Source organism: Rosa rugosa, chromosome 5 (assembly GCF_958449725.1).
Source record: "Rosa rugosa chromosome 5, drRosRugo1.1, whole genome shotgun sequence".
Taxonomy (NCBI): Eukaryota; Viridiplantae; Streptophyta; class Magnoliopsida; order Rosales; family Rosaceae; genus Rosa; species Rosa rugosa.
The window spans coordinates 460,124-476,311 of NC_084824.1; the positions used below are offsets into that span (position 1 = coordinate 460,124).

The following is a 16,188-nucleotide window of genomic DNA, read 5'->3' on the forward strand; positions in this document are numbered from 1 at the left end:
AGGAATAAGAAAACGTGTTGATGCATGGGGATGATGTTTTTTTTTGTGGAGAAAGAAGAAAATTACAACGAAAAGCCCCTCGGGCAACCAAAGCTAAACTTGTCCCAGTAAAGGGCAGGGAGCGCCAAAACAGGGAGACACTGCAGCCAAACTCTAGGAGACGAGCCTGATCCGGTAGACGTAACAGCATCGGCTAAGAAGTTCGCTTCCCGAAAAACATGAGAGAATGAGATGCTTGCGAAGGAATTAGCAATAGAAGCTATGTCTTTGAGGAGAGATTTTAACATCCAGGGAGCTTCACACTTGAGGTTGACACAGTTGATTATTAGGGACAAGTCACCCTCCACTAAAATATGGTCCAGGTTGAATCGCTTAGCAGCTAACATGTCATCCTTTAGAGCTGTACATTCAGCCAAAGGAACCGTTGAAGATCCAATTGACCTCGAACCAACAACAATGGGGTCACCAAAGTGGTTTCTAATAACAAATTAGCCCGCAACAGCCTAGTGGAAGAAGAAACAGACCCATCAAAATTGAGCTTGACGAAGTTTTCAGGCGGCGGGTGCCATTTAATGACTTCACTTAAGCTATTGGAAGTCGTAGCATAACGGGGGTGATGTTAACACAACCAATACTGTGAGTTCATGATGTTATTTGTATTCGTCCTATATAATGTCCACCACGAGATTAATTTGGAAACATACCAAGAATGTGCAAGACCAAGTTATTTTTATTGGAAGCATTCATCTGATGAATTTCTCCGAAACTTTTATAGTAAATGGAATATACAAAATGTTGATCAATTATTACAAAGTCTAAGTATCTATTACTGGTAATTATTGGACCATAACGGATATTTAGTCTACACATACATCACAACATCGGATTTGGGAGGATTCGGAGGAGGATTAGAATCGGGGACTCGGGGAGTAACTCTCAAGAGTGGATTTTCTATTGGAAATTTTGTGATTTAAAATTAAAATTTATTTTATTTGTTTCTTTATTTATTATGTGGGTTATTTTTAATATTATGTTTATTATCTCATTTATGTTTTAACAGTTTTCATATTAACATGTAATTATTATTTGACCGTTATATGGTTTATGAGACTAATTATGGTGATCGGAAAGTATGGCCTATATAAGGGTGCATGGCTAGAGTTGGATGGCATATGGTTGGAAGACGGGTGGTTGGATTACATATCAATGTGGGCAAACAGACATGTGTGAGATTATTTGTGGGATCAGTTGTGAGTGATATATAATCCACCATAGTGTAATCACTCTAGCACATCACCCTATCCACCTAAAGTCCTCTTATATAATATATATGATATATTTATTTTAAGTATATATTGTTTTGAGTGCGCGGGTGATTAAGGTTTAATGAGGCTTCTTAGTTGCACGACGGAGTTTGAAGAGTTGTTGTATCTTAGGAGAAGTTCGTCATTCAACGATGTGCAACAGGGGACGAATATTCTCTTAGGACAGTACGCTTGCACGCCTCAACTCGATATGTTTTCCTATATAAGAATCTATATATTATTATATTTTCTTACTTTCTTTTGTTTTCTTATCTATATTATTATTGATATTTTTCAAGATATTACTATATTATTCTCAATTTTAATTTTACAGGAATTCCGTCCCATATTTTTTTACAACAATTTCAAGTTTGAACTTTGTCCCTTGTGGTAAAGTGTATTTCACAAGATCCCAACAGAAACATGAAAGAATGTCCCTTACCCGAATCAAAGGCTTTAGTGACGAAAATGGCACCAAACATACAACATTAGTGTAGGAATTAGTTTCAATTTCGAGGAAACCGCCGGCAACCACATCAAACCAATTCGAACCTTCATTCAAACAGTTGAACACCATCTCCAACGACTCATCATTGAACACGTAGTAGACATGTAGATATGATCAAAGCACGAGTTAATAGATGGTGAAGCGGATTGATTCACATAAGCACCAGAACCAAAATCAACACTGACAAGATCGTCAGATTTCGGTCATATGAACGGATGAACGACCGATGTCAACTCCTAGTTTAAGGTTTATTCTATTTTTGTTTTATTTCAAACCATAGTTCTTTGTGAGAATAATACTGTCACTATTTTTTTTTCATCAGAATAATATTGTCACGATTGACGATGATTACAATGCAAATTATTAGAAGCAACAATGATTAATATATAAATAAAGATAATTTTTAGGTTCACCCCTAGAGTGAACGAGCATATTCACCCCCATTGTCGATTAACATACTTTTACTTAATAAATTTATAATCCAACGGTCCATATCTTAAATTAGTTTTTACAGATCATCTCTGTAAAAAATCAATCAAATCGAAAATCGTTTAATTATCTAATTGAATCAAACAAATGGATGGTTCTAACAACACTTACTACTATTATAATGAACCGTCCATCTATTTCATAGAAATGAATTGTATTACGTTATACAACATGAATGGTTGGATTAGAAAATTATAAAGTTATCATGCATTAATGTACAATGAGAGTGAATATGCTCATTCACCCAAAGGGTTCACCTAAGAATTGTCCTATAAATAACTGGTGATTGATCCAATCCGCTGTTCAAGTCGCCCAGGCACTTTGGACGAGGTTTCAGAGGTCTTTAAGGAGGCTATTCCCAATTCCAAGCGTCGCAAAGGAGTTTTCAAACATTCAAACATGCAAGAGCAGTAATGGGTGTCCTTTGGAAACAACCAACTTGTTTTCCCCTCCTCCGTTCTCTCCCATTTTTGGGAGACAGGTCTGGGTCTTCCCAGACAGTGCAGTTTTGTGTGGTGTGTTTTGTTTTGTATGGGTGGTACTCTTTCCTCGGTTTGGAGTTTTTTCCACTGGGTTTTATCCAAGCAAGGTTTTAACGAGGCCACCACTGTTTATGTTCTTCAACCGAAGAACTTCTAGATTAGGTTTAAGAGAAGAAGTGAAGACATTTTTCCACTTCTTCCATTTTATGGTTATAAGTATTTTCTTGTGAAAGTTACAGGCAGCGCAGCTAGTTAGTAGCGATGACGCTTTTGTTTCCTGACTTTCATATTAGGTTGTGGATTGTCATTTTGACTTTCCGGTACTTATATCTTGTACTTGTATCTCGATTGCGTTTAGCAGTTTAATGCAATGCATTACCTTCTCTAAAAAAAAAAAAAAAAAACTAGACAAATGAAGGATTATGCATGAGAAGGTTTATTCTATTTATGTTTTATTTCAAACCATAGTTCTTTGTGAGAATAAAAATGTCACTATTTTTTTTTTCATCAGAATAATATTTTCACAATTGACGATGATTACAATGCAAATTATTAGAAGCAACAATGACTAATATATAAATAACCATGTCAACATGATCATACTAAACCCTAAATTACTTTCCTTTATTACATACTTGCGGACAAACCTTAAACTAACAGTTAACTAGACAAATGAAGGATTGCATAATCGTTTAAATGAGACAGACACGCAGAGACTGAAAAAAAGAGCCATCAGTTACTTGTACTTGATCATAGAGCTTTAATTTCTTCCCAACTGCATTTGATTAAATATACTCTCCTCTACTTGGTGAGAATGGTGGTCTCGGCAATCATGGAAGTCACAATATAGGGATCCATGTTGGACGCTGGCCTTCTGTCCTCAAAATACCCTGCAATTTGTAAGCACAAATTAGACAAAGGCCATGCTCAGAATTCATACCATAGATCAGAACTAGATACTGACATTCACGTCGATATACAAACACAATCTTACCTTTGCCTTGTTTTTCGGTATCACGACCAACACGGACGGAGGCACCCCTATTCGCCACTCCCTGTTAATACAAATTGTCAGAGATTAGTAACTAAATAAGATCTTCCACGTACGCATCATTAGCTAAGATTGTTAATATACCCAAGAGAAAGTGTTGATGTCAGCGGTCTCATGGTGACCAGTCAGTCTCCTCTCGTTGCCTTCTCCATAAGCAGCAATGTGCTCCTTGTGACGCAAGCTCAGTTTTTCAATGGCCTTCTTGATTACTTCAATCCCACCATCATTTCTCATCGACTTGGTACTGAAAATTACAAGTTTAAAAAGTCAACGATCAACAATCTATAAGCACAAAATTGCATTCAAAATTGACATGAAAATTTAGTAAGGAGCTACCTGTAGTTACAGTGAGCACCGGCACCGTTCCAGTCACCCTATTAAAAAGAGAAAAAAAACATGTAAAGAACGTATGAGTAGAACAACAGAAGAAACCTGCAATATTGCTTGTGGTATGTGAACAAACCTTGATTGGTTTAGGGTCCAAAGAAAGAACAACTCCTGCGATTTCTGTGATTCTCTGTTCGATAAACAGACAAACATGATCAACATAATGATTAATTTACACAAACCAAAACAGTGTCGCAAGGATTTCTGTGATACCTCAAGGATGTATCGAGCAGCCCATATTTGATCACCAGCAGCAATACCTTCAGTAGGACCAACTTGAAATTCCCACTGTTCCAAATACACCAATATCACGTGTAATTACTCCGCAATTAGATCAAATAACATCACAATATAGGAAAACTTATAGAGTAACTCCACAGTACTCCATTGAATATAAATGAGTGTAAAAGTGAGAGTGAGTGTATATGCAGGATGGATATACCTGGCCTGGCATAACCTCAGCATTGATGCCACTGATATTGATTCCAGCATAGAGGCAGGCCTTGTAATGAGCATCAACTATATCACGCCCGAAGGCCTTGTCTGCTCCTGCACCACAGTAGTAAGGCCCCTACAAGAACACCAATTATGTCATACATAACAGTTACTTGAACCGAGCCATAGTTGGTTCAATAGTATTTCTCTTAGCATGACTGACTTCCCAATTCAAACTCCTCCAAGATAAATTCAAAAACCAATCCATTCATACTGTAGCAGCGGTGCTTATACCTGTGGACCAGGGAAGCCACCAATAGGCCACCCAAGTGGCCAATTTGTATCCTTCTGAAGAAGAGTGTACTCCTGCTCAATTCCATACCTAACAAAACAAAAAATGACATTAATGTGGGCCTCAATTCTATTATTAATGTGGGTTCCTGATCCAGCTCATGCTTTCATTTCCAAAAACTACCAGTCAGATTGGTCGGTGCAACCCAAAGTGTCTATAAGGATCGATCACCAAATTCTAAATAATCCATATAATTAAGGTGGGCCTGGAGCAATATCATCTAACATCAAGGGCCGAGACAACTTAAATTATTGACAAAGACAATGATTTGTAGACATCAATATTATAACAAAGCATGATCACCACCTAACCCCAACATTTGATCGAGATAACTATATACAGAGTTGGAAAGAACAAGTCAAGAAGATGGGCCGTACAACATTTGATTATCGTTCAAGATAAGTAATATTAGAACAAATTTTTAAGCTTATCTGAATTCAGGCCAATCAAATTGTAGAAAACTAGGCATGATCACCACCTAACCAACAAACCCATCAAAAGAAAGCTCATTAGAGCATCATATATGATGGTATATTGTCATATCTATGTAATTAAGGAAATCACTAAAGATCACCCGGCATGAGTAAAATCATAGTAAAAGTAGTTAGGGTAAATGGAGGGTACCAAGGCTCTTCTTTGGCAACGTCGGGGTGGCTGAATATCTTGGCAGCAGCTGCCCTCTTGTTGGTAGGGATCGGCTCTCCGGCCGGCGTATACGCATCGCATATCACCTATTTTAATGTGAAAATAGGACATTTCAGCTCTACTGTTCCGATATACTACTAACTGGAGAAAATTAACAATTAACACCACGTGGCGGTTACCAAGATATTGCTCCCTCTTCTGAATGGGTCCTTGAAAATAGCCTGGGGACTGATCCCGTAGTAAAAAGTCAAAATCGGTTAAAACGAACAGATCAAAGATCATGAAATTCGCTCATAAAAAAAAAAAAAAAAAAAAAGGATCATGAAATTCATAACATGGATGATCAATACACATACTATAAGATCACTTCACTATCGTCCCCTGGAGCTTGGTTTGTGCTCGAACCGTCGTAGTTCCACTTTGGTAGCTGTGCTGGGTCTTCAACCGGCCCGGGCAGAGTCTGAAAATCACAACAACAACAACGAGAGTGAGGACACTAATAATTCGTATTCGTTGCGTGATAGATCCATGATGCACTAAAAGCGAGAGCATACCCTGGCTTTGCTTCTCAAGTCCGTACCAGATCCACCTATCCTGCATATATACAGAAGAATAAGAGAGAGTAAGATCAACAAGTACTTGTATTGATAAATCAGTAGGCTAGGCGATGATGGAGCTACGACTTACCATATGTATTCGGCGATGATCTTCTGGCTGGATTCCGAGAGGTTGAGGTTGATGATATCAGAGAGGAGAGACATGGCTATGGCTGGCCGACTGTGAATATGAGAAAAGCAGAGGAGATGGGAGAGAAAAGTGGGGAGTCTGGTTTTTGTTGGGTGTTTTACGTGTAGGTGGAAAAGTCTGCTGGCTAATTATAATTAGGAATTTCCAATTCCAATTAATACGGATAACGGAGAGAGTTCCGAGGGATATGCATTGTAAGCGGAATCCCCGATATACTTTGGTATCTTTTATTTATGGCTGGCCATCCTTTATTTTCTACATGAATCTCAACAAGTCTACAGCTCATATCTGTATTTATCGAGGTCGTACTTCCTCGGTGTAAAATTAATTCTAAATTTAAATAACAAACTTACGGTATATAACTCTCTCCCAATAAAAGGTAAAAAATAATTTCAAATTCTAATTATTCCTTTCTTTAATTATCCGTATCGTATAACAAAACTTTTGTAGATTAACTAATGTTCGTTAACAAAAAAAAAACCAACAAAGTATAATGTTGTGATAAAATAGAGTACTTGAAAATTGAAAATACCTACCCGTTTCAGAATTTTGGAGACTTGAAACCGCCGACCACTTTGACGCCGCTAACGCAGGTAGCAAAACATCAGTCAAATTCTTCTAGATTAAGTTGACAAAAAAAAAAAAATATCCTTCTAGATTAGGTTCAGAACCGTCTCAATCCAATAAGATCTCAAGCCCAATATATAAAAATCCTAGACTTCGATCCAGGCCCAACCCATATCACGTACGCGCCACACCGCCGCATTTTAGTCGGTAAATTTTGAAAAGTTTAGGTCCCAGGTCACAGTTCTCCATTTGGCCATTCGAACCGGTCCTCAAAATGACGTCGTTTCGGCTGTTGTCTCGGGCATCGCGTAGGCTTCTGAAGCCTTCACACTCTCGCTCCCATCTCTCTGCCTATCAGCCAACCACAACCACAAGCACAACCACCACCAAACCGAACCCTAAAGAAACACCTTTGATCCCATTTAATCACAGGCACCGTTGGATTCCCAGTTATCTTGATTCTGATCTCAGGCTCGTAGCGCACATATCGACCTCGTCTTCATCGAACAAGGACGACAATCGGGTCAGCGATGACCCGAAAGCCCAAGCTTCTTGGATCGACGCTTATTTGCCCAGGCAGGCCCGCCCTTATGCTAAGCTGGCTCGCCTCGACAAGCCCATTGGCACCTGGTTGCTTGCTTGGCCTTGTATGTGGTCAGTAATGCTTCAATTTTTGCATTTGTTTTTGCTGTCATTTGGCTCAGTTGAACTAAAAAGGAAGCAAATTTTCAGTTTTACTGCATTGTTTGGTTGGAGCAATAGCAAATTTGGGTTAGTTGAACTAAATAGTAAGGCAATTTCAACTTTTACTGCATTGTTTTGCTATCATTTGGCTTAGTTGAACTAAAAGGAGGCAACTTTTTCTTTTTTACTGCATTCTTTGGTTGGAGTTATAGCAATTTTGGGTTACTTCAACTAAAAAGTAAGGAATTTTAATTTTTACTGCATTTTTTGTTGAAAACTTGAAGTGACAATTTGGCTTGGTTGAACTAAAAAGTAAGGCTTTTTTTTTTTTTAATTAGTGCCTTGTTTGGTTCAAGTGATAGCAATTTGGCTTAGTTGAACTAAAAAGTAAGGCATTTTTGTTAAAATTAATGGTATGAGATACATGCTTGTTGGTTTGTGCAGGTCAGTAACACTGGCAGCAAGCCCAGGACACCTTCCTGATATTAAGATGTTGACACTATTTGGATGTGGGGCTTTGCTTTTAAGGGGGGCCGGATGTACCGTAAATGATCTCCTTGATCGGGATATTGACACCATGGTAATACTCATTGGCCATGCACTTCTTTTGAGTACATTGTCAATTTTCTGTGTAGACATGGTGGTGTGCATATGAATATATTAGAGTTTTGAGTGGCATTGGGATCACTTGTTAGTTGCTAAGCTGTTTTTTCAGTTTGAAATGCTTAATGCCTGGGGACTGCTAAATCAATTGACTGATATGGAAATTGAAGAGGAGAAAAATTGCAGGGTTTAAAAGTTCAAAACCTTTTGTTTCTCTAGACATGAACTAGTTCCTAACTTTCTCTGATCAAGGAGCTGTAATTCAGGTGGAACGTACAAAGTTGCGGCCAGTTGCAAGTGGTCTTTTAACACCTTTTAAAGGGTTGTGTTTTCTCGGATTTCAATTGCTTTTGGGTCTTGGAATTCTCCTCCAACTGAATAATTATAGGTTAGTACCATTTTCAGCTGCCATTGTTGGGTTCTCTTACTCTTAGCAGCATTTATTACTTATATTGAGAATGAAAACTCTGAAATTATGTTGTGATTAAATTTCCTCAAAAACCATGCCTGGGGCTGGGGCTCTTGATTTTTGTTTTACTTATTTTTCAAATTCCTCACTTTTAGTCTTTAAATCTGGATAAGTCACCCATAACTCCGAACATATGAAGAGTGGGATATTGTATTGATATTGACAGCCGTGTTTTGGGGGCTTCGTCTTTGTTGCTAGTTTTCTCCTATCCTCTCATGAAAAGGTTGACATTCTGGGTAAGTAAGCCTTTGGTTTTTTACTTTAACCTGAAGTAAACCTTGGACTGCAGTTTCATGACAATTGACCAAGTGATTGATAAATGGTATGATACTTTCTGCAGCCTCAAGCATACCTTGGTTTGACCTTTAACTGGGGAGCTTTGTTAGGATGGGCTGCAATCAAAGGAAGCATTGATCCAGCTATAGTACTCCCATTGTACATTTCTGGCGTATTTTGGACACTTGTGTATGATACGATATATGCACATCAGGTACCACAAATATATAATGAATTTATGCACTATTGTTTTCTTCCCCCTCTTCTTGATACTGCATCTTCTAAAAAACATGTTACTAACTTAGTGTAACAAAACAAAACGTGTAGGAGTAACACAACGTCCAAAACAGAAAAAAAAAAAAACTAAACAAAACAAAACGTCTTTAGCCTCTGGTCAAGTTACCAGAATATGGAGATACCTATGAAGATAAATAGGATCTTTCTTGTACTTAGATATGGAATGTGTAGGAGTAACACAACTTTTTCTATGCAGTATAATAAAAGATGTTTATTTCCATGCTTGCAGGATAAAGAAGATGATCTGAAGGTTGGTGTCAAATCTACCGCTTTGAGGTTTGGTGATTCAACAAAGGAGTGGATTACTGGGTTTGGAATCCTGTGCATCAGTAGTCTTGCGCTCAGTGGATATAATGCCGAAATTGGTTTTCCCATCCTTTCTTTCTTTTCATTTCTATTTTCTCTTATATATAGTATATAGATATATTTTTAATTACTGTTATTGGAACCTCAGCCTAATTTTTCCTTTTCTTTCTGCTCCCACGCTCAAACTGTCAACCATGGAACAGGCTGGCCATATTATGCACTTTTGGCAGTTGCATCCGGACAATTAGCTTGGCAGATATGGACCGTTGACCTTTCATCCAGGCTTGATTGCAATGGAAAGTATGTATCATTGTAACTGAATATCTATTTCATTTGCTAATTTGAAAAGTTGAGAGGTGTGCAGTTTACTTGTTATGGTTTCCAATGGTGTTCTTCTGTCTTTGAAAAAGAAAATATTATTGTGGAGAATTATTTACTCATTTAGTTTAGAACACTATAAGCTTGCCTTAGCATTCTCTCTTGTCTTGGTTATAGGTTTGTGTCGAACAAGTGGTTTGGTGCTATTATTTGCAGTGCAATATTATTGGGAAGACTGTCATCATAGGGGTAAGGTTACTTTTTAGAATATTTACTCGAGTCCTCTATACTCCCTACTATGCCCTCTTTTCTTAACTACTGTTCATCATCTATTGCTTGGAATGTGACAGCATTATTGATATGGCCAAAGTTCAGATGATTTATGGGGTACTGCTTGTTGAATTTGCAAAGAAGATCCCAGATTGCGTACGCAAACGGAGGTAGCAAAACCATTGCCATGCACCATTCAAATTGCAAGGATTTGTATGTCACATCTTTAGTCAAGAATTGAGATACACATACTTCAAACTGATCTTTAGTCAAGAACTGCGATACATACACTTCAGACTAGAGTACTAGACCCTTTCCATGGGGGTGTTTGAAATTAAATGTATTGATATCATTTTTTAGGGGGCAATATTGTACTGTTTTCCATTGTTGTAATATCATTCTTTCAGTAGTTGAGGATATTGTTGTAAGATCATGCTGGTTTTTAAGGGTCCTTCCTCTTCTTTACTATTTATAACTAATTTCAGTACTTTGGTCCTCCCATAAGCAATTCCAAACACGCCTTGTATTTATTGACTAACACTAGGATAATGCTGTCTACCATAACTTTTCTAACAAAAGAAGAAGAAGAAGAGGAAAACATGAACTGTAGAATTCTCCTTCGAGAAAGAAGCTCTGTTAGTCTGCTTTTCATTAATTAGTTGAAGAAAAATAAAATGATATTCAACGTCACAACAGGCTTGTGCAGATGATATGTAATAACTGTCGCTTGTTAGATATTTCTCGTCTCAACTAATAAGTTTTTTGTGGTCTCAACTGGTAAGTTAGTCAGTTAGTAACTACTCAACAAACTAATAAATTGGTAGATTGTGCAAACTGAGAATTAGCTAACGCGGCAACTGTAGGCTCCCATTCAATACTCGAGCGCGTTTAAATAGCTTGGCTAATTTTTACCCAATACACAATCCTCTCTCTCTCTCTCACATCATATCGATTGATACCAAGAAAGAATCTACCAAGAAGAAGCAACAATGAGTATTACACCGGCGTCGTCCCTGTTCAATAAGAGCTTGACTTGCGTGGAGTTACCGCCCAACATTCATTCAAGTGGTATGTGGCCGAAACTAAATGCTACTGCTGCAGAAGTTGAGTTTGAGACCACGAATGCTACATTGCCAATGCTCCAAAAGAAAATGCTTATGACCTTCTTAGCCACCCAGCTCTTCCATCTCATTCTCAGTTCTTTTGGCGTCCCATTCTTCGTCTCTCAAATGCTGGTATGTGTTTCTTTTGTCAGAAAATCTAGGAGAAATTTTTCATTATGTTAACAGATGATATACATACACGCATGTACGTTCTTAATCATCTTACCTGCGTTTTTATATATAGATATTTATCATAAATATTCGTGAATAAATTGTCTGCTGCAGGCAGGATTCTTACTTGGTCCAGCGGTGGTTGGCAGAATTAAATTAGACGAAAATTGGTACAATGACTGGATGTTGTCCTTGACAAGTCAGGACATACTTGGCACTCTCACAATGTTTGGCTTCTCCATGTTTTTGTTTCTGGCAGCAGTGAAGATGGATGCAAGCCTGTTATTGAAGACTGGGAGAAAGGCCTTTTACACTGGTGTATTCTCCTTGATAGTTCCCCTAATTGTTGGCTTTTCCACAGTTGGGTTGCTTGAATATCAGAAGGCGAAAATTAATCCGAAAGAGAAAAAAGGAGTGGCATCCGAAACTATATTCCTGGTATTATCAATCTGTGCAACATCATTTCCTGTCATAGTTTCCCTTCTTAGCCAACTCCGTATCCTTACTTCGGAACTCGGGCGATTAGGATTGTCAGCAGCTCTAGTGTGTGACATGCTAAAATTGATTCTCACTACTATTGCGAGAGCGTTTGGTCCAACCCTAGGTGCCAGAAAGTTTAGTTACAAGTCGTCTCTTGTTATCTTGGGATATAGTCTGGCTTGTGCGTTCGTGGCCCGGCCGGCTTTGAATTGGGTCATCAGACAGACACCTAAAGGGAAGCCTGTTAACAATGGCTATATCTTTGTCATCCTCCTGCTGGCCTTGGCTTCCGGAGCTCACGAGCAACTTGTTTTATTTGGACCTTTCTTTTTCGGCTTAGTTATACCAAGTGGACCTCCCCTCGGGTCGACCCTGGTTCAGAAATACGACTTCATGGTCTCGCGTGTGTTCATGCCACTGTTTGTCACCAATTGTGTGATCATGGCAGATGTCAGGGAACTCCGCTTCGATGCCCATTTACTAGTCTTGCTGGTAACTATGTTGGCCAAATTCTTGGGCACTTTAGCACCTGCACTCTGCTGTAGAATTCCTATCAGGGATGCTTTGGCACTCGCTTTCATACTGAGCTGCAAAGGTGCTGTTGAAATCGGCGGTTACTTCGTGATCTATGACGGCCAGGTATGCATATATGTCTTAAATAATGAAAGTATTCTCCTTCTATATTTCCGAACCAATTATGAATCGATATCATATGGATGAATGCAGCGTATCACCGACGGAATTTATGCTTTGGCGATGTTGATGATCCTATTCGCCCATTTCACCGTGGCATATGCTGTGAAGCACTTGTACAAGACATCGACTAGGTACGCAGGGTATCAGCAGAGAAACGTACTAGGCATGAGACCTAACTCGGAGCTCAAGATACTTTCCTGCATCTACAAACACGACAACGTGCCAGTTGTCATCAACTTATTGGATGTGGCTTGCCCTACCGGAGATAACCCCATTGGTCTCAACGTCCTCCACCTTATAGAGATGACCGGCCAAGACGCCCCCATGCTCATTTCCCACCGCATGCAGAAGAAGACAATGTCCAGCTTCTCCGACTCCGAGGACGTCCTTGTTTCTTTCCTTAATTTCGAGCGGGAGTACGGTGACGCCGTTGAGGTCCACCCCTACACCGCCGTCTGGCCGTCAAAGTGGATGTACGAAGAGATATGCACACTCGCCCTAGACAGGCTCACACATCTCATCATACTCCCCTTCCACCGCCAGTGGACCGTGGACGGCGCCGTTAAATCGGAGGACGAAACCGTCAGGAACATAAACATTAGCGTTCTAGATGGATCGCCTTGTTCCGTCGGAGTTCTAGTCAACCGGGGCCCGCTCCGGCAAAACCACAGAACAGAAGCGTCGCAATCACAGTTCAACGTTGCGTTGATTTTCTTGGGTGGCGAAGACGATAGGGAGGCGTTGGCTTTGACGGGAAGGATGACCGCCGACCCAAACATCACCCTAACTGTGTTTCATATCAGTCCCACCACACTGCCTGAACATGGACCTAACTGGGAGAACATTCTAGACTTTGAGAGCTTAAGGAAGTTCAGGCAAAACAACACCGGCAACGGCCGTTACGTGATTTACACGGAGGCGGTTTCGGAGAGTGGGGAACAAACTGTTGACATGTTGAGGGAGATCGTGCACAAGTATGACCTTTTCGTGGTTGGGAGGAGGAAAGAGGTTAAGGATAGTCCTCAGACTTCAGGGCTTGAAGATTGGAGTGAGTTCCCGGAGCTTGGGATTGTAGGTGACCTGCTCGCATCAGATGATTTGGGTTGCAGATCTTCTATCTTGGTGGTGCAGAACCAATGATTCGGCCACCACCGGCCATACATTCATTGATTCGTTCATTAGAAAGATGATATCGATCTATTCAAAAAAAAAAAAAAAGATGATATTGATAGCTAGATATCCGGATAAATAGTAACGCTCCTTAGTTCTAGTTTACTAGTTTGTTTTTAATATTTGTTTGTTTTTAATATTTTTTAATTGCAAATCTGAGTAAGATTCATACACATGCCGGTTATTTTGAATTTCTTCATTAATTCCATTGTTATAGTTAGCTAGTCCTCTTGCATGTATTCATCTGTTTGAAGCTTATTACCCAAGAACTTGAATATATATTCCTCGATCCATCAAGATATAATGCGGAAAATGTATGTATTGTGACTTAGTGGTATCTCTTAATAAGTGAAAACTGAAGATGACAAATGATCTATCAAATTTTCTATTAGGCAATTAAATTAAGGAAAATGATTTGTGGCCTCAATGAGGCCTAAGATTTGTGGCCTCAATCTTAGGTGTCATGCCATGTCATCTACACAAATAACATATTTGTCAAATCATGTCATGTAATTATTGAGAAAAAGACCATCTTATCATTCCAAAATCTAATGACTCTAAATTATTTTGGCTTTCTACCTCAAAAACTATTTTGGCTTTCTTTAAAAAAAAAAAATTGCCTTTCTTTCATTTTTTTTTTCATTACACTCATGCTTAGATTTAATCAAAAAAAAAATTTCTTCAATTAAGAGTAGAAAAAATTTCTTGTAATTCAGTCAATAGATTTGCACGTACATTCGATTAATAGATTTGTATAACACATGAATATGAATTCAACCTTTGTTGGGTTCTTGCAAATTTTGAAAATATAATGTGAAAAATACATATTCATATGATTGTATTTATTCTTTTGTTCATTGTTTTCTCTTTATGTAGCTAGGGTTTAAACGTTAGATCTGAATTTATTATTTTTTGTTTGTCTTTCCCTTATATTTAGATTGTAGATGTTAATTAATGGCTGCTAACGTGTAATTTTTTATTACCTCTTAATTTAGACATAAGTATTTCCCAAATTCAATTTACTAATGCTATATTTTTGTGGATGAACAGTTAACGTCTATTTCTTGACACATAATTCAATATATTAATGCCATTTGGGAAGAAAAATGAAAGGAAAGAATTTAATTAAATGAAGAAAAATATTGATCAAAGAATCTGTAGACATATCTCTTAAATTAATATATAATTAATAGCTGATATTTTTTTGTCACCTAATTAAATTCATTAATGTAATTGATTCACCCCCTAACATTTAAAAGGAAATGTAAAAGGGTAAAGTTGGTGTTGAAATAGTATGATGTGGCAAGATATATTATATGGAATTGAAAATAAATTTTTATTTACTTACATGGCATGACACCTAGGATTTGAGGCCACAAATCTTAGGCCTCATTGAGGCCCCATATCATTACCCTTAAATTAATTAATTAAATAAGCATTCCCGTGTGTACTTGTTACACCATATAGTCTTTTTTAACGAGTGTTTATATCACATCCCAAGTTTTGGAGAATACAAGAAACTTTTTGCTCGTATATATGTACGTATCACTTAATCGAGGTGGGGGATCGGAGATCCATGAATCTAATGTTGGTTAGACATTAATCAGATACCTACATACGTACGTTGTTATACAAAATGTTTGACGTTTTTTTTTTCTTTTTATCTCGTTCACCGTTAGAGTTAATTGACATTATATGTTTGACTAAAAGTTGCTACTTGAGCTGCATATGTACTATGTATTTAATCACATATTTTCATCTGTCTTAAACTTGTTACCAAGACATAAAACAGTCATACTCATATCGTCAATTGGTTATATATTCAGACGTGCTCAGCTATCAATATATTTAAATTCAAGAGTGCATGTACTTTTGAATTTAAATTCAATAAAAATTGTGCACAGATGAATACAAATTAATTGACTATACGAACATGACCTAAAGTGCTAAGCTTATAGCACTCTATGAAGGTATGAAATTGGCTTAGAATTTACACTATGATAGAGTAGAGTTTGATCGAAACAGATTGTATGTTGCTTGTTCATGCTTTGAAACAAGAGGAGATGGATTATTAAACTCCGGGTTTCATGCTTGAAGAAGTAAAAGAGATGATGAGATCGAGGAAATGCTCACCACATAGTTAATTATACTCCTAGAGATGCTAATATGGTAACTCATGGAATAGCTAGTCAGTTTTTGTGTGATAGTGATAACCAGACATGGTTTGTAATTGCTTTCAATTTTATAACGGATGTCATTTTAAACGAGTATATACTCGTTAAGTTTCAATGAAAGTCTTTTTTTAAAAAAAAAATCCCAAAGAGAGAAATGGAAACAAAATGAAAGGCCAAAAATCAATGATTCATGATGAGTTTTCC

At 37.9% G+C, this 16,188-nt stretch overlaps 3 protein-coding genes across 3 annotated transcripts; 2 read left to right on the forward strand and 1 right to left on the reverse strand.

Moving 5' to 3' along the window:
• Window positions 1-3,251: 3,251 nt before the first annotated feature.
• LOC133708219 (glutamine synthetase nodule isozyme-like) lies at window positions 3,252-6,625 on the reverse strand. The gene is made up of 13 exons (XM_062133681.1): window positions 6,341-6,625; window positions 6,208-6,247; window positions 6,010-6,113; window positions 5,833-5,881; window positions 5,633-5,739; window positions 4,951-5,038; window positions 4,664-4,792; window positions 4,435-4,509; window positions 4,298-4,351; window positions 4,171-4,208; window positions 3,919-4,078; window positions 3,778-3,838; window positions 3,252-3,673 (listed from the first exon to the last, which is right to left on the reverse strand). Exons 1-13 carry the CDS (start codon window positions 6,412-6,414, stop codon window positions 3,585-3,587), a joined length of 1,068 nt encoding a protein of 355 aa, XP_061989665.1. The 5' UTR covers window positions 6,415-6,625; the 3' UTR covers window positions 3,252-3,584.
• A 566-nt stretch (window positions 6,626-7,191) lies between these two features.
• Window positions 7,192-10,658, forward strand: LOC133708218 (4-hydroxybenzoate polyprenyltransferase, mitochondrial-like). The gene is made up of 9 exons (XM_062133680.1): window positions 7,192-7,621; window positions 8,096-8,231; window positions 8,521-8,642; window positions 8,890-8,959; window positions 9,064-9,213; window positions 9,526-9,661; window positions 9,806-9,902; window positions 10,098-10,169; window positions 10,271-10,658. Exons 1-8 carry the CDS (start codon window positions 7,242-7,244, stop codon window positions 10,165-10,167), a joined length of 1,161 nt encoding a protein of 386 aa, XP_061989664.1. The 5' UTR covers window positions 7,192-7,241; the 3' UTR covers window positions 10,168-10,169; window positions 10,271-10,658.
• Window positions 10,659-11,179: 521 nt separating this feature from the next.
• LOC133709011 (cation/H(+) antiporter 4-like) lies at window positions 11,180-13,780 on the forward strand. Its single transcript, XM_062134607.1, has 3 exons — window positions 11,180-11,425; window positions 11,579-12,583; window positions 12,671-13,780. The coding sequence occupies exons 1-3, from the start codon at window positions 11,180-11,182 to the stop codon at window positions 13,778-13,780; spliced, it is 2,361 nt and encodes a 786-aa protein (XP_061990591.1).
• Window positions 13,781-16,188: the final 2,408 nt, after the last annotated feature.